This window comes from Cyrtonyx montezumae, unplaced genomic scaffold (assembly GCF_038088225.1).
Source record: "Cyrtonyx montezumae isolate F1298 unplaced genomic scaffold, pur_monq_1.0 scaffold_2, whole genome shotgun sequence".
Taxonomy (NCBI): Eukaryota; Metazoa; Chordata; class Aves; order Galliformes; family Odontophoridae; genus Cyrtonyx; species Cyrtonyx montezumae.
Window position 1 is genome coordinate 28,452,864 of NW_027071936.1, and position 24,417 is coordinate 28,477,280.

The window sequence follows — 24,417 nt, forward strand, 5'->3', positions numbered from 1 at the left end:
TAGATAAAAGGATACAGCCACATTCCTCTGGGAAGAGGGAAGTCAGCAAAATCCAACAATTCCAAAGTGGCTGCGGGGAATGGGAAAGAACATTTATCTTCCAGGCAAGATGTCTGGCTAAAGGTCAGCACAGACTTAGAGCAGTAACGGCTGCACTTGTGCCAAGGGCTGACATAAAAGACGTTTTCCTCCATAGGTTTCAAAAAACCACTAACTTTTCTATTTGGAGTAAAAGTGACTAATGCCTCTAGCAGCCCCTGATGTCACAAATTGCTAACCAGGAAAAAAAAAGCCGGACTTTGGGGATGATAAGGACCATATGTGCATTCCAGCAAGACTTGTAAACTCACTGGAGGAAAAAAAAAAGGATGGAGGAAGGAAGGGAAGGAGGAAGGGAGGGGGAAAGAGAGACATAATGTCACAGACAAGAATGAAGACCAAGTAAAGGCAGTGCCCAATGAGAACCAGATGCTTTCTGCTCTCCTAGCCCAGCTCCCCCCAACAGGAGGACAACATGCAGTTAGCTGTCTTCCTAACTGTCTGCATCAACCTGACAAATTAAATGAGTTACATTCAGTGCCAGGCTCCCCAGGCTGAGACACTCCACTCACTCCTTCCCAAAACTGCCTCTGATTTATTCTCATTTTCCCATGTTTTGTCTTTTGAGGTGGCACATGCAGAGGAAAGGTGCTACATAAATATCAGTTACATTTTCATTTCTTTTCATACTCCTTTTGCTACAGAATCCCACAATATCACAGATGGAGTCCAGCAAGACAGCAGAGAGGAAGAAAATAGCAGCCATTTCTTCCTGTATTCCATTGCCGTGCACTTAAAATAGCACTGAAACAGCTGCATCACAGGCTGTTAAATAAGTGGATGTAGCCTTCACGAGCAGCCGTTAGCTGGAGGCACAGCACAGTACGGGGCACGACACGGAGAAGCATGACCCCCGAACCCGGCAAGACTGACACGGGGCCCACTGGCAGGGAGTTTGCTGGGACACAATCCCAGGCACAACAGAGCAAAATGGGTGTAAACCTAGGAGTGCAGCCTCCAAGCCCATAGCCAGGTTTTCTTTCAAAATCCTCCAGCCCACTCCAACCCCCGGCCCTGCTAGGTGCATGAGCACCACCAGAGCAAAACATAGAGCTTTTCAGAAAGGAAGGCAGCCCATGGGACTTTGTTATAAACCTGGAACAAGGCAGCACTGTTCCAATACCTGAATCAAATTAAAGGCCACTGCACACACAAGGCAGCAGTTCTCCTTACGAGGTGGTGCAGGTTGGCTCACTACCCCTTAGCCCCATGTGTTCTGTCCTGCAACGCTGCAGCTGCACATCTGGGGAATGTTTTATCAGCTCCTGTTTAGCAGGCTCCAGAACTGAGAGGTGCCCCATATCATGCTCAGAATAATTAATGAACCCTGGGATCTATCAGCAGGATCTGCATCAACACTGTGCCTCACCAGATTGCTTGGAGGCAGTTCAACAGCACAGTGCTGCTCTGCATGTAGGCACCAAAAAGTAGTGCTACAGTTCTCCATTGAGACCTGATTACCAAGTACAGCCCACACAGCAGAGTGCACCAACGCTTCAGACTGCATGTTTATTAGTTCTGATCCTGGACTAAATAATTCAAATTTATCACAGCAACTCTCACACCAAAGACCTACAACACTGCTGACATACATGCATACTGCATGGTTTCTTCATCACACAGGTAACACAGCATGAGCATGAATGGGTCTCAACTTCAAAACAAATATTCATTCAGCTCCGTGATTTCACACCAGTGCATTAACAACTTGTATTGGGCTTACAGTTACTGGAAGACCTAAACAAAGGCTTTTAGAAAGGACTAACTTGCCTACCATGATTAAGCTCAAAGCAAGTACCAAATATACATGAGGACTGCTCAGAAAAACCTTGATTGCTCCTGGGCCAGCACTACCAAGAGGGTTTCAACCCAACATATCTGAATTGAAAGACCTGACTTAGACCTGCTCTTCTTAAGGTCATATCCCACTGGCACATGTGCCACTAAAGACATAAAATAAAAAGAGATATAAAACACCTCAGCTTTGGATGGCTCTCTATTTTTACACTAACAACACACGTACCTGAATATCTTTCTGACCAACTAATAAAGATAACAACCAAGCAGCAAAAGCAGATTTGAAGTTGTTCATTCAAATCTAGAGGAGGGCAATGTTGGGATGTGAAACCGTGGCCTTTATACCTGCTTTAAAGTCAGAAAATTAGAATATGCGTTACCCTTTACGGCCCAGGGCTCCTAAGTCATTCAGCATTAAGAAGAGATCAGCAGTTAAGTAACAGAGGGTCACAAATAATGCTGTTCACCTTAGCAAGCAGTTTTCTTTTTTCAGCAGGAATGAGAGTGAAGTTAAGTTGATTCAGATCTGCATGCAAAGGAATTTGAACTACTTAGCTGACAGGTTTGAAACATTACTCTTAAAGCTCTCAACAGAAACAATTTTTCCTGCTTGCCTCCAGCACGTCTTCGCTTTCCTGTCTTTAAACAGGGAAAGATTTCCATAAGTAGGACACGTTTCAAGGAGCAATTCCCCATTTTGGCTGAAGTACTTCCTTCCCTCCACCTCATTAATTCTAAATTTCCGTAGCTGCCTCAGAAGGCCATGTTTTGTCTTTGTCCAATTAACTTTTTTTTTTTTTTTGAGATCTTCCAGAGGAAAGGAGATCTGGCCCAGGTCTGTGGCACAGCCATTATGCTAGTATCACAATGAGAAGGTCCTTTTTCTTCTCCTTGTGTCCAGCTGTACTGACAGACTGCCACAGAACTTACATTTCTGGGCTTGCTGGGAAGCACAAGACAAAACATTTTTCTCACACGTAGGCTGCAGACAGGAATGTTCCCACAGTCATCTCCACATTCATCACTTGTGCAGAGGCAGGGCCACAAAGGCATTTGATGACCACTGCAACACTGGGGATACTCCAAGTCATAAAGAATCCCTGGACAGGACACCGGCAATTGCCCAGCACACACTCCATAAGTTGTAAGAGGGCAGGCTAAACAAACATTCATAGCTCCAGAGGGGAGGATTAACTCTCCAGTCACAAGGAACCCAAGGATGAGCTTCCCAGCTCTAGTCCTGAGTATGTGGTAGAGAGAAGCCTTCTATCCCAGACAGCTGCACCAATTCCTGTAAACTGGAAGAGCCCTGCTCTACCATGTCTCTGTTTTATGCACCCCCTCCAATTATATCAGCATTAGCCTTGTCAGGCAAGTTTCTTTTACAAGGACCCATTTTCCAAACACCTCTATGATTGAGGCAGAATTGAATAAATAGTTCAATCAGTGCACCTGGAAATACATTATGAAAACAATGAGGCCACACCACAGCCCATGAGATGCACAAAGCCCCAGAGCCAGGTGAGCACTGCTTCGTCCCCAGCACTGCAGCTGGCAAGAGGCAGGGGGCTCAAGACACATTGCTGGCACAGCGCTGAGACTGCTGGGCACCTCTTCACAAGGGCACGTAGCATTTGTGTTGCTCATACCTGAGCTTGCAGCTATCAGCACTTGCAGGGCTGTGCTAGCTTTCCCATCAGGCCAAGTTCAGGTCATACCAGCAGCTTCAATTCTTGTAATCACCTCACCCTTCTTATAAACAGCCTGTTATGATTTCCTCAATTATTTGATAGCAATTCCCTAATGTAGCTTACAAATAAGCAAGGTGCTTCTCAGCAGGAAAAGGCATGTTTTAGGGCAGCCCCAGAACTTAACCTCTGAAGGCTGAACTTGCATAATGTAGAGTGAAAGCAACGTTTGATTTAGTAAAAAGTGTCTTGGAGGTAAAAGATTCTGGAGAAAGGACCTGGAAAAGCAGATAACTTCAGTTTTCAGGATAAACAGCCACATGATTTGCCTTCATTTTCCTGTTCCTTTACCAGTAGTCAGACGGGATCAACTACTGAGACAACTGAAGTAATGAAGCCTACCCGAGACTGGGGGAAGTCCAGGCCATAACATCTCAGCAATATTCATGAGCACAGACAAACCTATCATTTTAGAACTGCTGTGGCTACACACCCACCTGACTTGAGTGCTGAAAACAGACCTGGCAATGACTAAAAGAAGGTTTGGTTCTATGAACTAACACAAGTTTCAGCCTTGGCTAAAGCTCAGATGACTTTTATCCCTCTCCCTTTTCCTTACAAGGGTTCAAACTTGCTACCAGGATTCCCACTAAGACATAACATTGTTAAGCAGCCAGCCTCAAAACAGACAGCCTGCAGTCTCCAAGCAAGTACATTCACAGGTCTGGACACCTAAAAACTGTTGGCAAGGTGATGCTTTAAAGAAAAAAAAAAAGCTGTGCTTCAGAAGTATGCTGTAGTAGTTACTTCACTACAAAACCTCTGCTCTCTTCTGCAACAGCTCTCCTGTACCCAGGCTTCCTAGGTCTGGCTAGAACAAGCAATTGCATACTCATACATAGTTAAGAGGTATTTTCCTGGCAGTACAGTACTAACAAATAGCAGTTTCCCATAATCAACAATTTCAAGCACTTTTCAAACACAATTATTAGCTTAATCCTAATAACACAAAACCAGATGCAAAATTGGCACGTCATTCTCTGCAAAAAATCTGCCCACATTTCCTTCATGCATCTTTCTGAGTAAAGCACCAGCCTGCACAGTTACGCTTTCCTTCCTTCCCCTTTATCTGGAAATAGTGGCAGTTCAGAACAACCAGGATGGACGTGCAAGGAGGCAAGGCTGGCACAGGGCCATTCCAGTGACAGGTTTCTCTCCCAGTGTCCTGCATTTGTACTTACCAGAATGTTCTAGGACTTTTAGAGAACCTTAAAAGTCTACATGCAGGGATCTAACTCAATTGCTTCAGTCTTTTGCCTGAAATCTTGTCCTAGCAAAGATTTGGAGGCTCAGATGCTGCACCAAATCACACTGCGTTTCTCTTCTGCATCATACTGTTGAGCTCCGGCCCCAGACCATCACAGCTCAGAAGCCTGCTCACAGAACAGATGCAAGGACGATGACCACCATCGGCTAGTGAATTCAGAGCAGGGTTGTGGACACAAGTAGAAAACAAAGCCTCAACCTGAATAGCTGCTTGCACAAGGCCACTCAGCTCCATGCCAAAGCAGAGTCCCCAGGAAGCCCTGGTGCCGCAGGTACAAAGTGTGGCACCACAGTGTTGCTGCACCAGATCTGGCAGATGTGAACTGGGGTTAGGCTTGCTCCAGGCAGCATCATATTTTACAGCCTGCTGTATGCTCATGTGCATCTCAAGCTCAGCAGCAGCACTGAGTGCCTACAGCAAGTTTTTAAGAAGCAGGTCCAGATTTCAGGGGAGGAAGCTCATTCTCCATGTTGAATGTCCCATCAATACTAGCTATTTATCAGCAGCCCTTGAAAATTTTGTGGTGGCGGGGAGGGGCAGGGCACAGAGGAAGCACTTCAAAGCTGTCCAGTGCGGAAAAAAAATAATTAAGAACCTCAAGGCAGAAAAAGCCCAACACTTCCCCTCATGCAAGTAGTTTCAGATGCTGCCTGCACCAAACCTTCAGTTTTCTTGATCTTTTTCTTGCTTTCTTTTCTTTTAAGCCAACAATTTTAAGTTTTGCTCAAGGAAGCCACATATAACCCCAACACTCCAAATCAGCACCTCAGAATAAAAGAATCCAGTAGGAATGGCATATTAACATCAAGCATGAGGAAATAAGCAAGAGAAAAATATTTGCCTTTTGTAACACTGGGTGTTACTTTGAACAGCTACATGTGAAGAACAAAAGCTCCTAGAGGAAAACACTAACAGTATTTCTATAAACAAACTCCCATTAATTGCTAAATTCCAGACACTAATTAGATGTCCTGGATTCATAAAATCATGTTCTCATTTACAATAATTCTGAGACCTTGATCCAAATCTTACTAGCAAGTTTAAAGGGCCAACAAGTTTATTATGTGAGGAAGAATATTAAAAAACCACCACACAGCTGTGTTCTGAATGGTTCTCCAGGACTATTCTAACACTCCTTAAAAAGCGACACACATCCTTAACTTGGAAGCACACTCATTATTAAAGCTAAAATCTGACAGTACATCAGAGCTTTGGTGCCATTTCCCAGCACTAGGAGGAACTGAGCAGCAATGGCCTTTGCCCAGCATCCAGAAGCAGCTTAAGCAAGCAAGCATAGCTCTCCACAAGTCAGGTCAAACTCCCTTAAAGTCAGTCTGTAGAACAGCAGACAGCTTAAAGCCTTCTGACCTGATCAAACTATGGGGACTTCCACCTTAAAGCAGGAGGTATGAACTTTCCAAGTCATTAAATACTTTCCCACACTTCTTGCCATCAGCAAGGCTTTTTTTTTCCTCCCCTTGTCTCAACACAACGGTTCCAGAATGAGATTAGCTACAGTCTTTCTCAAGCTCTCAGCCCCAGCACAGTCTCTGGAAGAGCTACGTGCTCACAGCCTCACCAATAAGCGAGATCACAAGTGAAAGCCCCAGAACACCGGAGCATCACTGTGTGCTTCATCCTACCCACTATGTTTTACGGGATCTTTAACTAGAGGACAGTGTACTTGGGCCAGTCACCAGTCCCTGTGCAGGCACACAGAGCCTTGTAGCCAGCCCCCAAGGCAGGGCCAGCAGTCCAACCTGCTCACTTCCCTACAGGCAATAGCTAAAGGGAAAGTTGCACGATTTCTGGGCTCCAGCTCCTGGGTAACCTTTGATGGGTTTCTGTTTGGTAGGTTCCCATATACAAGCACTGGATGAGCAGGGAACAAATAACAACTAAAGGGAGGCAGGCACTACCCCTGCCCTGTGCCTTGCCAGAGGCTTCCCACCTGCATACTGTGGCTCCCCAACACCTTGGTGAGCCAGAGCTTCAGCTATCCCACCCTGCTGGCAGTGTCGCGACAGAGTAATTAAAAGCAGGAGGCCTATAAGAGCTGCAGGCAAGCACTGGTGGTTTGCAGCTGCATCTTATGTGAGGCCAATAGAAAGTTTCAGCACTTCAGCTGCAAAAAAAGACACCCAGCAGCAAGCTCATAGCCCAGCAGTCCTGTAGTGGTACCAGGATGATTCGAGGCTGCACGATGAAGTGCCACTGCATTCACCCACGCAACCTCAGTACCTGCAAATGGTGGCATTGCCTTCCCAAACAGCAGAGAGATAGCAAAGGCTGCTTCCCCCATCCCTTGTTTGAGGCACAAAGAATGCTCCCAAATTAACACATGCCTGCTTTCTGCTCTCCCTACACATCACCCTGCCTTGAGCCCATCACTGCTGCACAAGGACATTAGGGAAAGGACATTAGAAACTAAGCATGACACTTCTAAGCATTATTCTGCACTAATTTAGTGCTGTTTTTCCTGCAGCAGCCCCACTGCTCACATTGCCAGTTTTGAGAACCGTTGGCATTCACCCACATGCTTGCTGGAATCATGTCATAAATTATTCCACACACAGGCTGCTGCAACGGCCATCAACTGCCTATGGAGCTACAGTGACAGGTTAAACTAAGGCCAGCAGCTACCTCTGCATATCACAGAATATCCTGAGTTGGAAGGGGACCCACAAGGATCATCAAGTCTAACTCATCACAGATTAAGGTTGGACACCGCATTCAGTTCAGACACTCCATCCCTGTTATGTCTGTGCTTGAATGGAAAGCAAAAGTGGTCAGACTTGCACTTATTTCTAATTCCTGCCCTCCTGTCAGGACTTGTGCTGGAGCAATCCACATTGCTGCTTGCAACCAGTGTTAGAGTTAACCCACATTTGTGATATTTTCCCTTGATATAATACTCCAAATAAGACACCAGAAATTCTGTCTAGATGCCCAGACCCTTCCCCAGACAGCCAAGCTAAACACGTACATGCCAGAATTCAAAGTCTTTTAACCTTATAAATTCAGATAAGGTATTCTAACGCACCTTGCTGAAACACATTGCTTAAGCACAGCTTTTAGAAAGGAAGAAGTATTTTGTAAAGCTACTGCTCCAAATGCTAATAATTATGAAGACATCTTTACCTTGCATCTCCCACAGCTAACTTGTGTGTGTATACAAAACTACAGCATAACTCAAATAGAGACTGAGCTGTTCTTCATTTCAGTGTGAACATGCAGGTTCCAGGCAGCCAATCCTAGATTTCGTTTCCAGGCTGGATCTAAATACCCTTTTTCCTCACAGAAGCACTGGGACAGGAAACAGGGCATGTCAGGTAAGCAAAGCGGTGAACTGTAGAGCTTGGCCAGCCATGCCAGCACATACCAGGGAACAGCTGAGCACGAATGACTCTGACAGATGAGCAGGGGTACAGCAGAGCAAGCCAGCTCCACTGCCCCACGCTTCATTTCCCTGCACAGCACAGATTTAAAGACCTGCCAGAGCAGGTAAATCCAGTCAAAACCTCATGGAGCCAAACCTAAGGATTTGGGAAGACAAACATACCCCAAAGCAAATGCAGCTTGCTCCAGGCAAGTGAACATTCCCCATAGAGGACTTGGCAATCTTGGTTCACATGAAGGAGTACCCTGCACTGACACACTCTACAACTCCAAGTGCTGGAGACCTGCTTTTCCCAAAACTGGGCCACAATTCTCATGCACAGCACATGCTTTTACCCTTGGTTTGAGTTATTTAATGAGATACACTAAAGCAAATGAATCGCTGCATCACAGAGCTTGCAAATTCTGCGCAGGCTTGAGATGCGGCAGCCTCCTCCACACCACTCACAGCAGTAACACATGCAGCTGTATCAAGCCTTGTATGAGTTGCTCACACATTAGCCTGCCCAGCAGCCCCAGAATGCACAAACTAGAGGCAAAGTCCCAAAAGCAGGCTTTTCTAGTCATCCAACATGCATAGAAATCAGGAGAAGAGCACCCATCCCAAGAAGGGGAAACAGTTTCAAACTAAAAGTGGGGAGACTTAGACTGGATAGAGAAAAATATATATATTTATATAAATATATTCCACAATGAGAGTAGCGAAGCACTGACACAAGTTGCTCAGAGATGTGGTGGATGCCTCTCCCCTGGAGAGGCTCAAGGTCAGGCTGGCCAGGACTCTGAGCAACCTGATGTAGCTGTAGGTGTCCCTGTTCACTGCAGGGGAGTTGGACTAGATGAGTTAAAAGGGCTCCTTCAAACTCTGATTCTGTAGTTCTAAACTCTGTCTCTTCCAGCCACCAAGCATCACTACAGTTGGGACTCCAGGCCACCGTCCTCCCATTTAAGGCACTGAAACAAGGAGGACATTCCCCACCCTGGACAGCTTTCAAAATCCAACATACTTCAGCATAAAGTACAGGAAAACATCATTCACCAAGGCTAGCTTGGAACAGGACAGCACCCACACACTCTTCTCTTGGGACTTTAAAGAGAGCTTATAAACAAGAGGGAGACTGAGTTTTTACACAGCCTGGTAGCAGAAGACCAAAGCGCAATGGTTTCAAGCAAAAGGAGAAGAGATGTAGATTAGATGTTAGGAAGAAATTCTTCACTCAGAGCATGGTGAGGTGCTGCACAGGCTGCCCAGAAAAGCTGTGAATGCCCCATCCCTGGAGGTGCTCAAGGCCAGGTTGGATGTGGTCCTTGGTAGCCTGATCCAGTTGGGGGCAGCCCTATGCACAGCAGGGAGTTGGAACTGTAGAGGCTTTAAAGGTCTATTCCAACCCAAGCCATTCTGTGATTCCATGACTTTTTACTGTGTATTTTACATGGGAACAAACGACCTATTTCATTTTGGAAACATCAGCTGCTCTTTAGCCTGCGTGAACTTTATGCTTCCCTTCATTGCATGTAAGCATTATGATAGTGAACACATCTGGATTCATACTTCCAACTTCCTGGCTCATCTTACTGGAAGAAATCATCAGGTTGCTTGGTTAGGCTACAAAAGAAAAAATATTGCTTTCCTCGGGTTACATCAAAACCAAGTAAGCACATCCCATGGAAAAGCTGCTCTTCTGAGCAACATTCCTTGCAGGGCCAAGACCTGAGGGAAGCATGGCTGTGCTATTTAACAGGCAGTAGTCACACATAAGGCTACGATTTCAAATAATAGATTTCTTTAAGCAACAAAACCATAACACCTCTAACTTTGATGTTTAAATGTTTCTAGCCTGTACGAGACAAAGTCACCATGTTTTCGAAACGCTTTATGCAAAAATTGCCCTCAACAGCATTTGCATAAGCCCACAGAAATGATGTCGGCAGAGTTACTCACGCTGCTCACTTTTAAACCCCACTTCCTCATTGAAATTACTTGTTCAACCCCTGCAAAAACATCAGCTTGCATATTGCTTATTTTAATGGTAGTTTTCTTGAAAGAGTTTTTAATTAAAAAAGCATTTAGTCTTGAAATGCTTCGGTGCCACAAGATCTCGCTATGCTTGGTGCTATCTTTATGAAGCTAACTATGGCTGTGCTGCTAATCCATTCATTACAGCTACACACTTGAAAAAAAAATAAAAACAAGGAGAAGAATTATCATCTGCCTTACATGTGGAAAAAACAAGGGCACAGCAAACTGAAGTTCTTTGTCGAAGAGTGCTCAGCAAAAATGGGGCCCAAACACTTGCAGCGTGTCAACCACATATGCCCTAATTCCCAGTGGCTCTTCTAATCAAGAATCTAATAATGAATTGCTGTATAACTCTAAAGGCAGAATAGCCAAAGCAATTTCCAGCAGGATGGATATTCACCTACCAAGAAACAGGTCCCCTTACACCACTACTTCTTGGCAATCACACAGCAGAAAGCAAACTGAGTTGTTCTTTCTTTGTCCCAGTGACTACCAGCTGCATGCTCTAGAAGGCAGAACACTCTGAAAAGTTTAGTCCCAACTTTCAGTCCCACTTCTCTGAAGCTCAGAGCACCAGGAAAGGTTTATGGCTGCATTGTTGATGAGCTGGCCACTGGACAAAGCTGAGATAAGTCTGCAAGTCTTCCCAAGTGTAATTCAGTTCCCCAACACGGTGTCACTTGCCACCTCCAATGGATACTTAGAACTTGTGCCACAGTGACCAAACTCCCCTCTTCACCAGAAAACCGTACCAGACTCAAACATCTATTAAGCCTACAAGAAAAAGAGCATCACTCCACAAGAGCTTACCCAAAGCCATGAAGGATGGCTGTATCTGAACTGCCTTGGGGTTCATGTTATTGCTTCTAAAGTGGGTCTGGCACAATGGACCCTTCTCAGAATCCCAACACACAAGCCTCAACACCCATTGGGGAGCACCATCCCACAGGTAGGATGACAGCTCAGATCCTCATGACTACTCTGAAAGCAGATTTGAGAGGGCAGGGGGCAGAAAGATCCATAACTAGGTCAAATGCTCCTAGAAAATGCCAATTACTTTACGTATAGCAGATCACATACAAATGTCACTTAATCTCAGCTTGCTGTTGTCAGATATTAGCTGAAATTCCCTGCATTAACTCAGCTGCCATATTAAAGTACCATGTATTCAATATTAATGAGACAGATGAAACAGAATGAGATTAGGCTGTCACTTTCAGAGATAAAAGACATTTTGTGACAGAAAAGTATTCCTTTAAAGCACAGATAATTTTTTCTTGGCTTGGATACTGCATACAATATACAGGAAACAAAAGAAACCATTTTCAGAAACATTAAAAATCTTCACCATGGATTCTATAAGCCAATGAAGTATTATAAGAAGCAATAGATACAAATAACAGCAAGCAGACCTCCTTGGCCACAGCTAGGGTGAGTTTTAGAGATACTGCTGACACGGGATCAAGAAACAACTCCATTTCCAGTGCCTACAACCTTGTGCCTGCACACACACAGAAGTCTTCAAGCTCCCAGATTTCCGGGACTAATCAAGGCACAATGAGAACTACCACTGCTTAACCTGGACATAACACAAGTCAGAGGGAGGAGAAGGTGCAGTGGACAAGTGGTGCGGATTACAACTATAACAGATCTCCAGAGGATCCGCCAAAATATACAGTCCTCGTGGGGTACTGACAGAAAGATGTGAGGACTGTGCATTCAGTTCAGGCAGTTATTTCAAGACCAAATCACTGCTGTTGCTTACAACTTGGACTATACCTGCTCACAGCACGACCATCTCATCTTTTACACAGAAGCTGGCAATAAATGAGAACAGTTTCCAGAAACTTATCAGCAATGAAAAAATTCAGTCTTGGACCATTTCTGGCTGTTTCTAAGCAAGTTCACTTCACAGATATGTCAGAGACCTGATTGTATTGATTAACACCAAAAGGGACAATGGAGAATAGAAATCTTTAGTAATATGCAGAAGCAAGAAAAGTCAACCTAGGACATTTACACACAATTCTGAACACTTCCTATGCACCCTAAAGGATCTGAGGTAATGCACATTATTACAGACGCATGCCAAGAACTAGCGTCAGTGATAAGGAGACTGAATCAGCCCTGGGCTGATAGGTCTTCACTGCGGTTGAAAGGAAATGATTTACATGCCTTGAAATGCAAAGATTTGGCTGTTGGTAAACTCTACCTGAAAGCACAAAAGCAGATTTTTAGTTCTATCTCCAGTCCAGCTTGTTCTCCTGTACTCTGCGGGGAATCAAACACTGTGCACTTTCACAGAAAACAAAAATACAACTTGCACTGTCACTGAGCAACCCAAGCAAGCTGTCTACCAACTCATCTCCCACTTCATGACCACCAGACTGTCATCAGCTTCATTCAAACCATGCTCAATTGCTCAGGGAAAGTGTTTGGCAAACTTGGTGCAATTAGTGCTCATCTGGCAAATAGTCAGTGGCCTCTGTTGCTTGCAGAGGGTAGCCAGCTTCACGCTGCACTCAGTTAACCTCCCAGCACACCACCCACAAACTGTAGAACACCGTCAGATCCAAACAGGTGAGTCCTGAAGATCACTAACAGATTTCCCTCAGGAGTTAAAACATTGCTTCTCCCCTCCCACACCCATCACATGGTTATGATAATTCCTGAGCAAAATAGATAGGACACATGCAGATCTCCAGAAACAATACTTTTTTCAGCTACTGCTTTCATAGGAATCAGCTCTTGGGAGCCACTGGCAAAGAAGGCAACATCTGTGGCAAAACCAAAACACCCCCACAAGCCTTTTCCTATAAGCTTTTGCCCAGTATTCATGACCTGATCTAGTAAAGAAGTTACCTGCAGTCACAGTACTTCATTAAGCTGTTTTAAACAGCTAGACACTGTCCAAAAAGAATCCCAGTTGCAGAAGCTACAGAACATTTACAGAAGATTCACTTTGATAATACAAAAGATCTAAAGAAGCCAGAAACAGAGATAAATAAATTTTATACATACATAAAACTTAACAGCAGCTTGCTTCTTGCCATTGCCTTACATAGGACAACACTAAGGAACACAAAAACCTAAACCTACAAGAAAAAGATTCAGCTCATCCAGATTTTCAGCAATTTCAGGAGCATTTAGTACAGGTTCAGTCACGAAGGTCACCCAGAGCCAGGAGCAGCCTGTTTTTTAAGTAAGACCCAAGCTACCTCTGGAACTCCTTATTAATTAGAGCACAGCACAACAATTGTGCTCATGAAGTGGCAATAACAGCCTTTACTAGGAGAAGGAAGGGACATTTGGAGCATGTTAGCATTTCTGCTCTTCACTAAGACCCTGCACTTGTTTTTCTGTTTCCGATTGGGAACCCTCTTGACCAGCATTAGCACTGAATGCCAACAGCACCATGGTGTTTGAGCCATTATCATGCATCACTTCATACAGCAGGCTGGAGAGCTGTTCAGGGAGCTGGAAACTCTACTAAAAAAAGCTTGAAGAACTGTTGCAGCATTTGTTTATTTTAAATCACCTGGTCATGCCCAACTGCCAAGATGAAATTGCTTTGCTATGTACTCCTGCAAGAGGCACTGCAGCCTACAGGGATGGGAGCACGAAGCCAAACCAAGCCAACAAGGTCAGACAAGACAGAAACCAGGATAAGACCCTGTTTCCTTCTGCATCTCTCCTGCAAGAAGAGCCACAAGCTACTGCAGGCCTTGAGCCCACATTCAGTGCAAACTCCAGAGAGAGGGCACCACACCAAGGGCACAGCCCCAAACAGGCATGGGGTAGGCAGCCAGAACAGCCATCCATCTTCCCTGTAGGGTGGGAGGATGGGAAGGGGATACAAAGCCTCAGTGATGAGTAAGTATTTCACTTGTCATATGTATGCAGCTTAATCAATATGTATCATTATTTCAAGGCATTACTCAGACACTTGAGCCGGATCCTCGTGATCTCAGCTACGCAGTCAAAGAATCATTAAGGTTGGAAAAGACCACTGAAATCATCTAGTTCAACCATTAACCCCTTACAACCATGCCCATTAAACCATGTGCTTAAATGCTACATCTACACAATTCTTGACACCTCCAAGGTATGGTGATTACGCTACTTGTCCAAGCACTCTTCCAATGCCTTAGCAAGAACAGGTTCTTACAAGAATTTCCTTCTGCAGTCCACTTTATCCCCAGCATCTCTCAGACCCACTTTCATCAGCAAGGACCACCAGACAAGCACACACACCCCAAAGACCTCCATTCTTGTTCCTCATTTCACCATCAAAAAACACTTTCCAAGCACATATGGAAGTAGTTTTCTGAAGCTGCTGCCCCACAGCAAAAGCCAAAATCCACCAATTCTTCAGCTCCACCAGCCCCACTGTACCTTTTCCTTTTTCATTCTCTCCCTTCCACGGAAACTGGCAATCTCTCATTATGAAGAATTTTCAAAACAGTCTGAAGAGTGCACTGTGTTATTTTTTTTTTTCTTGGATAACATTCTTCATGGCCCCTCCACAAAATTTGCATTCCAGCTTCATCTTCCATCACTTTGACTCGCAGGAGGTGAAGGTAATAGTACATGTATGTTTATGTTAGTGTTGCTCCTTCAACCAACCCAGGCTACAGTTCTGTAAACATTTATAGTAAACAAATAAAGAATAGTGGAGGGAAGCCAGAGCCCTCTTCCACACTGTGAACTACTGAGATACCATCCAGAACTGATCAAGAAGCTTGGAAGTAGCCCAGGAAAAGGAGGGACCCCTATCAAAGGGGATGCAAGTGGCTAATCTCCGATAGAGCCAGAGCAGATGACCATATGCACTTTGCCACCCAGATGAACGTTTAAGCACACACGTGGCTTTCTTCAGCTGCAAGGTCCCGTGGCAGCTCCTAGCACCAATCCTGCAGAAGCTTTGCTTATGCACACCTTTACATTCACTTACTGAGATCAGCTTCTATTAAGTCAAGGAAATTACAGGCAGTGTGATACACATGTGCTTTCACATCTGCGGGATTGGGGCCTTAAAAGGAAAGCCACCCATCCCACCAAAACACACCCTACTTAGCTACAATTAAGCACAGACACTTCAGAGCAGCTTGAGGAAGTTATTTTTTATGCATGCTTTTACAATTAACATAATGCCGTATCCCTTCAGAATGGGAAAAATTACAACTTGGGAATGTTATCTCAGTTTTAATAAATCAAATCAACTCACTTCTTGATTCATTCTTTCTCCTTTCTTTCCCCTTCCCTTCAGCCCTATCCCCAACAAGAGGTACTGCTCCATGCCCTCACAAGTTATGCTGATTAAGAACTTGAAAAGGCAAACGTCCATCAGCTTTACTATGCAATTATTTCTTCAGCCTCCCTAACAACACAGCAGCATGCAAAGAGGCAGTAGAGGGGATTAGATAAGAAGGGATGCAAGATAAGCTTCCAGCACCTACCAAACATCAGCCCGCCTTCCTTCATCTCTTGTTCCAGCAGGGTAAAACATCCCTAAAAGCACCGACCCTAGAGGATGGAGGTGTTCAAGAAACGTGCCACTAAGGAACATAGTGAGCATAGTGGGGATAAACTGACAGTAGGACTGGATGATCTTAGAGGACTTTTCCAGCCTCAACGATTCTACGACTCGTGGTCTGCCCAAGAGCTGTTTGTGATAAAGCAGAGTCCTTCAGCCTCCCTACCCCCTCCCACCACACACATGGCTCTCACACCGACAGACGCTTTATTCCGCAGTTAGAACGCATGCAGTCAAACCACCACGCAGGCGGCTAGGAACGCCGTTTTGGGATTGCTGGGGACCACGGCTCACCAAATGCACGAGAGGGCGAGTAGAGGTGTAACAGAATGAAGGTGAAACGAACACGGCACATACACCGCCAAGAGCAGCAACTGTCCGGCAGGTCCGGAAACAAAACTAGGAGACCACCCCACCCCACTCGCATCCCACACGGAGCACGAGGGGCTGCATTCCAGCCCTCAGCCCCATCTACTCCTCCACAAGCACTAAGAAAGTCGCAGGCGGGTGGGCCGAGCCCCCTCCTTTCTCTCCCTCCCCGGCCGACAGCGCACAGGAGCGCATCCCTCCCTCCAGCGGGGCGCGGCGGAGCCCCACTCACGCTTCTGCGAGCGGAGAGTTCAGACTCCTTTTTTCCCCACGTCAGACCGCGTGAGTTTTTACGCTGATTATTTTCCTCCCTTCTCTCTGCAAAAGCGAACCCCTTTTGTCTCTCTGAGAACGGGTATAAATCAATAAGAAAATAAACGAGCGCGAGCGAACAAACGGCAGCCACCAACCCTCCTGCCGGCGGCCCGGAGCTACACGACGCACCCCTTCCCCGCCCGCACGGCGCGCCCCACGCGCTCGCACCCACCGCTGCTCTGCCCACGGCCACAGCCATCGCCACACTCCCCGCCGCCGCCTGCTGCTGCTGCTGCTGGGGCTGCAACATGGCCACCCTGCGGGGCGGGCCCGCTCCCGCCCCGCCTCGGCCCCTCCCCACCCCGCCTCGGCCGGGGGGAGCCCGTGGGGCCGGCGGTGAGGCGAGGGCTGGATGCTGCGTGCTTTCTGCACGCGGGAACGGGGCTCCGAGCGCACGGATCGAACCGCAGAAGGCTCCGAGGACTGATTCCACGCACGCGTGAATGGTGTTACAGCCCTTAATTGAGCCCACGTGCTGCCGCTGCTAGCAGAGATGCTGCGCCGAGACCTCCCTGGGGTATGGCCGCTCGCTCTGAGAGAGCAGGGAACAGAAGCCGGCAGGACGAGGAAACGCGCTGCACTCTGCCTAGACCTCAGCTACTGTAGTTCCTCACATTCCTCATTCTTAAAAGGAGTTCCTCGTTCTTAAAAGTTCACTGCTGTGAACAAACCTGTCCCCATGCAAAAGGAATTGCGATCTTTCATTCCAGAGACCCTACGGGGACTGACTGCATTTTTCCAAAGCTCTTTTACACCGTTTTGCAGCAGCAGTACGTCATTGCCTCCCCAGCTGTGTATGCCAGCTGCGGGGTAATTCATTAAGATTACAGGGGATGTGAAAATACACAGGTGAACACAGAGCAGAGGTTAACTTTCCTCCTTGTTGAAATCAACCACAGGTGTATGGCTAAAGAAAACGTCTTCTTTCACAACAGGAGGCTGAAACGTTGAATGGTGATCCTGTATTTTCTTAGTGCCAGAATACCTCTTATTTTTGTTCCCATTTTGTGAGTGGTGCTACTCACAACTTAGAACAACATCCCCTGAAGAACCAAAAGATCCACTCAACACAGAACCTTCAAAAAGGACAATACTGAGGGAAAGATAATGAAGCCCTCGAGTTTTCTCAGAGAAGGGCAACAGAGCTGTGGGAGTACAGATCTTGTGGGAGCAGCTGGAACTGAGGTTGTTCAGTCCGGAGAAAAAGCTCAGAAGAGACCCTATGGCTCTATATGTGTCCCTGAAAGGAGGTCTTTGGCAAGGCAGGAGTCAGCCTTTGCTCGCAGGTAACAGAGGATGAGAGGGAATGGCTGTCAGTTGCCTCATGGAAGGTTCAGGTTGGGTATTAGGAAAAATTTCTTCTCCAAAAGAGTGATGATGCAGTGGCACAGGCTGCCCAGGAAAGTGATGCAGTCACTGTCCCTGGAGGTGTCCAAGAGCCGTGGAGATGTGGTACTGAGGGACAAGGTCAGTGGGCATGGTGGGGACGGGCTGGTGGCAAGGTGTGATGGTCACAGAGGTCTTTTCCAGCCATCACGATTCTATGAAGTTCAGCAATACTGACAGCTCCCACCCACAACTGAAAGCAATCAATTTACTGCGTTGGTCTTGGTGCTGCAGACACTTCATCAGTGACTTAATGGTACCTGAGTGCATTCTGCCAGCTTCAAGCAGAAGTCTTACAGGGCAAGGGCTGTGCTTCTCTGGAGGAAGGCCCTTCAGTTTTCAGTGTAAGCAAGGTCACGCTTGGCAATGTTGATTAAATGAGAATGTGATACCAGAGAAAACTGTAAATGCCTCCTGCTTACTTCATTAAACCCAACGCTTTTGTAGCCGTGCTGTCATTTGCTGTTGTTATTTACTTAAACATTTTATCTCCCCAACCTACCCTGTTTTCTTGTTTGAAATCACAATTACTTCATTACGCTCCACATGTTTCATCTCCGCTGCTGCTGCCGAGAGCATGCTGCTATCGCACACCGGGCTGTAAGTGCAATCAAGGGCTTAGAAGGAGAGAGCCTTCTATGCCTTGGGGAACTGTGCCAAAAGCAAGTGCAGGACAATGAAATATTGACTTTTCAGATGTCCCTTCTCCCAGCACCTGTGTCCTACCCAGGTGAATGCTGGGATGAGATGCAGCCCCACTCTTGCACTATGCCACACCAAAAAAAAAGAAAAGCAGGATGTAGTACAGCATCGAAACAACTTGCTGCTGCCCCTGAAGCAACCTGGTGCTTCAAAACTTCCGATACTTTGCTGAAACTGTAACTTCTAACCTAAAAAGTTTCTTTCAGGGCTGTTCCCTATATTGCAGAGGTTACATTTTAGCAGTCCTGCAACTCCACTGGGCAATTTAACAGGCCGCTTATCATCCTGTAGCAGAAATTAATACAGCTTCGAGTCAGCAATCCAAAAGCACAGACCAGCAAAGCTCAGTTCCTTGAGAGCAGCACTGTGTACACATCTGTTCTTGCAAACTTCGATGTTACACTGACACACAGAGGTGCGTACGAAGCAAAGGTGTGCCACTGAATTCCTTCATTCCTCAATGCTTGATGAACATTGATGGAGATCTACGAGTGGATGTGAGCCAGGTGAATGATGTGAGGCAGTGGGTGGTGCATTTTAGCACTGGCAATGGCAATGTGAAAGATGAGCCATGCTCCAGACAGCCAGGCACAGCTGCCATAGCACGAAATGAAGAGCATCTCGTTCAGCTCATCCACACAAATCAGTGGATTATGACCGGGGAACTGCATACAGAGCTAAACATCAGTTTCAGTCTGCTGGAAATGATGGTGGCAGTGTTGGAATATCACAAAGTTTGTGCCAGGTGAGTCCCACGAATGCTCACAGAGGAACAGAAAGAACACTGTATGCACGTTTATCAGAACCAACATGAGGCTGAAGGTGACAGTCCCCTCAGTCACATCATTACCAGTGATGAGACACTGTGTCACCACTGTAAGCTGGCATCAAAACAACAGTCCAAGGAGTGGTGACATTTGAATTCCCCATCAAAGCAGCCCCCAGTGGGTAAAGGGATGTGCTCTGCCTTGTGGGATAAGGAAAGGGGTGATCCTTCTGGCTTTCCCGGGATCCAGTCAAACCATCATCTGACTACTGCACTGCAACACTGACTAAGCTGAAGGCTCAAACTTCCAGGCAGGACAGAGAAAAAGGCAATCTTTCTCTTGCAGCACGGTAACATCAGGCCCTATAAAAGCCTGAAGACTGTGGAGTGCAGTGGCAATCTTGGCTGAAAGTTCCTATCACACCCACTCTATAGTCCGGATTTGGCACTTTCTGACTTCAACCTGTTCAGACCAATAAAAAACAGACTGAGTGGGCAATGTTCTCCTAGCAATGATGCTGTCATAGGAGCTGTGAAACAATGGGTCACTTCTGTTGGTACAGATTTATGCAAGCATTGCAAGGTTCTTACTTATCACTGATGGAAATGCATAGCTAATAGTGGTGACTATCACAGGGAGCTGGTGGAGTCACTGAATGTTTAGATGTTCTTCAAGAAATGTTTAGGCGTTGTACTGAGGGACATGCTTTAGTGGGAAATATTGGTGATATGTGGACAGTTGGACCAGATGATCATGGGAGTCTTTTCCGACCTTGGTGACTATGATTCTACGTTGAAAAACAGTGCTTTGTAGCTCAGAATTCACTCCATCAAATCGTGATATTGTACTCCCTGTATCTATTGGAATTTCCATGGAAATAAATAGGAGGCATTACTTTCGGAGCAACCGGCATCCTTACGATCATCAGGAGCCTGCGGGACAGGGGACTTCTGCAGACCTTCAGCAGTCAGTGTCTATTGAGCTCAGTTCCTCTGTGCCCCCGCCCCCTGAACGCAAGTCAGAAAATGCAGCGCACCGTCCCCCACAGTGCTCATGCTGGAAACCCCTTGTAGCTGTGGGGCTGTCCCTCACCCACGCTTTTCAGCTGTAACATACACCCAGGGAAGCGATGCAGTCACCGTCCCTGGAGGTGTTCAGGAAACGTGCAGGTGAGGCGCATGAGCTGCATGGCTGATGGGCACGCTAGGGATGGGATGACGGCTGGACTCGATGACCTCAGAAGTCTTTTCCAACCTTCATGATTCGACGACTGTACGATTCCACGAGCCGTACATGACCACCTCCGCAGCGCTGCGCCCATCCCCGCTCCCTCTCCGCCGTCCCCGGCCGCCACCCGGGGCAAAGGCGCGGGAGGCGGAGAGGCGCAGAGGCCGGGCACGGCGGAGGCGGGCTCCCGGCGCGGCGCAGCACCGAGCGGCCGGAGCATGGCGCGGGAGCTGAGCCAGGAGGCTGTGCTGGACTTCCTCTGGACGGCGGGGGGCCGAGCCCCCAACGCGGCGCTGCTCCGCCACTTCCAGGGCTTTCTCCGCGACCCAGCGCTGACGGACGCGCAGCGAGGGGAGCGCCGCGAGCGGTTCAAGCGCCTGGTCAATGCCGTGGCCACCGTGCAACCCGCGGCCGCCGGCACCTCCAAGGACATCGTGCTCCGCCGCAGGTACCGTGACCTCCTCGACGAGGAGCTGCCGCCGCCGGAAGAAGAGCCGGAGGAGAAGAAGGAGGAGGAGGACAAGGAGCCGTCCCCGCCGCCCCGCTGCGATCCCTGCCGGCGGCGCGACCCCTCGGGGAAGGGACGGCCGAGCGGGGGGCAGCCCGGCGGAGCGGCCGCCGCTGCGGGCTGCGCTGCCCGGGGCCGCGGTGGGCTCTGCCTCGAGTGCCGCCGGGCGCTCCGCGATGCCGCCTCCGCCTCCCCGCCGCCCCCATATCGGAACCTCCAGGGGCCGCCCCCGTACCGGGCGCCGCGGCCGCCCTCCGCCGGACCGTCCCCGTCCCCGTCCCCGTCTCCGTCTCCGTCCCGGTGCCCGCAGCGGCCGCCGTCTCCCGCCGGCTCTGCCCCTGTCGGGTCCCTGCCACCGCCTGGCCCCAGAGGGCTACTCCCAGCCCGGACCCTGCTGCTGTCAGCGGGACCCAGGGTCCCGCCCCTCAGCGGGCCGCCTCGAGCCCGGTCCCCGCAGCCGTCCCTCCCGGAGCCGTCCCCGGCCCAGTCCCTGCCGCTGCTCTCAGCCCCGAGGATGCTGCCCCTGTCGCAGTCTCGGTCCCTGCAGACGCTCGCTGCCGGGCACGGCCCGTCCACGTCCTCACGGCTTTTATCAGGCCCGGATGCGCTCCCCCTGGCCCAGTCCAGGTCCCTTCAGACGCTCTCCACCAGCCTCCCCCCATCCAAGGTACGGATCCCCAGCGGCCCAGTGCGACCTCGACCCATGCTGCTGCACGCCGCAGGGCCACCCTCACCCCCAGCCCTGCCTCCACCAGCAGGCCCTGGGGGGCTGCCCCCCTGCTCCCAGCCCCCTCCTGCCAGGCTACTCCTGTCCCGGTCTGTGCTGCCAGCAATGGACCCCCAGGGGACACCGGCTAGCACCCCCGCATCTCAAATACCTGTCTTCCGCAGCATCAGGAGCAAACTTGCTCTGCTGGAGGCATCAGATGACAGAGGGAGGCCGCTCCGTGCAGTGCCACAGAGGAGCTCCTCCATGCATGTCTCCAGCCAGGGGCCGACAGTGCCTCTGGGTCGTCGGGAGCACGCTTGGCTGGTGGCAGTGTCAGCAGGGCGTTGGGCCCATGTGCGGGGACTTTTCCTGGAGGAGCCAGAGCTGGCCCTGCAGCGGGACTTTGTGTCAGGCTTCACGGTGCTGCACTGGCTGGCCAAGCACGGTGATGGTCCAGGCCTGCAGGAACTGGCCAAAGCAGCACGCCAGGCTGGGCTGGTGCTGGATGTGGATGCTCGGTCAGGCTGTGGCTACACTCCGCTGCACCTGGCTGCCATACATGGCCACACGCTCGTCATCAAGGTGTTGGTGTTGCAGTTGGGCTGCCAGGTGCAGGTGCGGGATGGCAGCGGGAGGCAGCCCTGGGAGTACCTGGGCAGCAGCACCTCCGGGGAGATCTGGCAGCTCCTGCAGGCGCCCCGGGGCACGATTATGTTCCCCACACAGCCCCTGGCCCGTAGCGTGTCCTCAGCCAGCAAAGCTCTGCGGCCTGCAGGCAGGGCACCACTGGCTGCGTGCCTTAAGCCACAGCGTGGCCGCCGGGCAGTGTCCCACCAAGCTGGCAGTGAGAGCGACTGACAGACAGCAGCTCATATCCCCTGTGCAGGACACTGGATCCAAGGGGAAGGCAGATGGGCAGGAAAAGCTGCAAATCCAACTGAACTTCTTGAAGAATGTACTCTTAAATTATTGCAATGAAACATTGTCTGAGTCTCTCTGCTTGCCCTCCAATTTCTTGCTTTTCTGTGAGCAAGAGGATGCAGATGCAGTTCCTTGGCTGGAAGTGCGTCTGAACCTGGAGAGTGACTCACAGTGTCACCTGCATGAGTGGGGTCATGGGCTTGGGGTGTCGAGCTGTGGTGTGACATTTGCAGCGTGGCCACAGCCAGGGCAGTGCCGGCTTTCACTCCCAGGGATGGGCTGCTTTTGGTGCTGGGGTTTGCAAAACACCTGCTTATACCACCTACATTCCGGGGAGTAGCTTGGGCTCCTCATCTAATCCCAGCAGATTAAAGGATGAGCCCCTTTCCTAAAAATGCAGTTGGTCCAGGGCTGGCCTTCCGGCAAGCGTCCTCAGAGAAGGACTGGCTGCGGCAGAGGGCGGCAGCGGAAAAGCCGCGCGGAGGAGGCTGCTAACACACCCACCCCACCTTGCAGCCCATGCAGACAGGAATGTGGGACAGCACCGCAGCCCCACTCCTCCCTGCAGCTGCCCGGCACCACTCATCCTTCCCCCTCTCTCTGGCTCCACGGGTCCCTCTCCTCTCACCACAGCACTCGGAAGCGGTACCTGCGCTGTGGTTGCAGATGCCCGTTCCCACGCCTTAGCGGTGGAAAGCATCACCACAGGAATCCAGGCTGCACAGACAGAGCTCACACTGGGTACGTGACCAGAGCTGTCTGTGCTTTTCCAGAGACCCCAGCCCTGTATTTCCTTACAAGAGTTTGTGTGATGGGGATGAGTGGGACTGGGGGTCTGGGTGCAGGGAAGAGATGTGCAGTGCAGTTATTCCTGAGAGCTTCCAAACCACAAACTGCCTTTGGGAATCCCACTGGACTTAGGAAAAAATGTGTTCTGCTCACTGATTTAGCATAAATGAGAAGTCCAAAAATGCAACAGGTTAACTACACACCAGTGATGCCTGGCTCTCCTGTAGATTCTTGTATGAAGGCAGAGATGGAGCTAAGATCCACGTGACAGGGGCACGTCTCTGCTGGGCTGATGCTCCCACTGCTGGGCGACCCCAGGAGCAGCAGGTGTCAGCGTCTGTGAGTGCAGCGCTGCCGGACGTGGCACTCTGGGACAGAGCAGTATGTGGGATTGGTCCTGTATTTGAGGTATGTGCCTAAATGTGCAGTTTCGAGGAGGAACAGGAATCAGGGTGGCAGAACCTGACCCTTGCATAACATCCATGCTGGGGAATGCCTCGAGCCCTTGCTCAAGTACTAATTGAGATCTCCACTTGCAAGGGGTTTATTTGAGGGAGGAACTCTTTCCTTGCAGAAGAGAACCTTGTCTGCCTGTCTCTGTGCCCATAAAAGGCAGTGGCCTTTTCTCAGCCTGGTTTTCTCTTTTCGTCAAGGGAAAGGGTTCCGTGAGCACCAGCTCCTAACAGTGACCTGATAATGGAGGTGCAAGGAATGCCACCAGAGCCTTGGTGTCAGAGAGCTTCAGGGAAGAAATCCAAAAAGAAAGAAGATTATGAAGGGACCAGAGCCAGGTGAGGGGATGGAACCTGGACATTTTGATAACAGACACAAGGTTTCTTCCCTGAAGTGGTCCTTTTC

At 48.9% G+C, this 24,417-nt stretch overlaps 2 protein-coding genes across 6 annotated transcripts in view; one reads left to right on the forward strand and one right to left on the reverse strand.

Annotated features, from left to right (window-relative positions):
* The window catches only part of SEPTIN11 (septin 11), a 48,026-nt gene extending 31,249 nt beyond the window's left edge, over positions 1-16,777 (reverse strand). For all 5 annotated transcript variants that reach the window (XR_010622232.1, XM_065736713.1, XM_065736711.1 and 2 more), the window contains exon 1: positions 16,723-16,777. Coding sequence is in view for 4 of the 5 variants with exons in the window: in XM_065736713.1 (XP_065592785.1) it covers positions 16,723-16,749 (27 nt within the window). In the remaining variant the exon portion in view is untranslated. The remainder of the gene's footprint in view (positions 1-16,722) is intronic.
* A 3,934-nt stretch (positions 16,778-20,711) lies between these two features.
* Positions 20,712-22,825, forward strand: SOWAHB (sosondowah ankyrin repeat domain family member B). Its single transcript, XM_065736099.1, has one exon. It carries the CDS (start codon positions 20,851-20,853, stop codon positions 22,705-22,707), a length of 1,857 nt encoding a protein of 618 aa, XP_065592171.1. The 5' UTR covers positions 20,712-20,850; the 3' UTR covers positions 22,708-22,825.
* Positions 22,826-24,417: the final 1,592 nt, after the last annotated feature.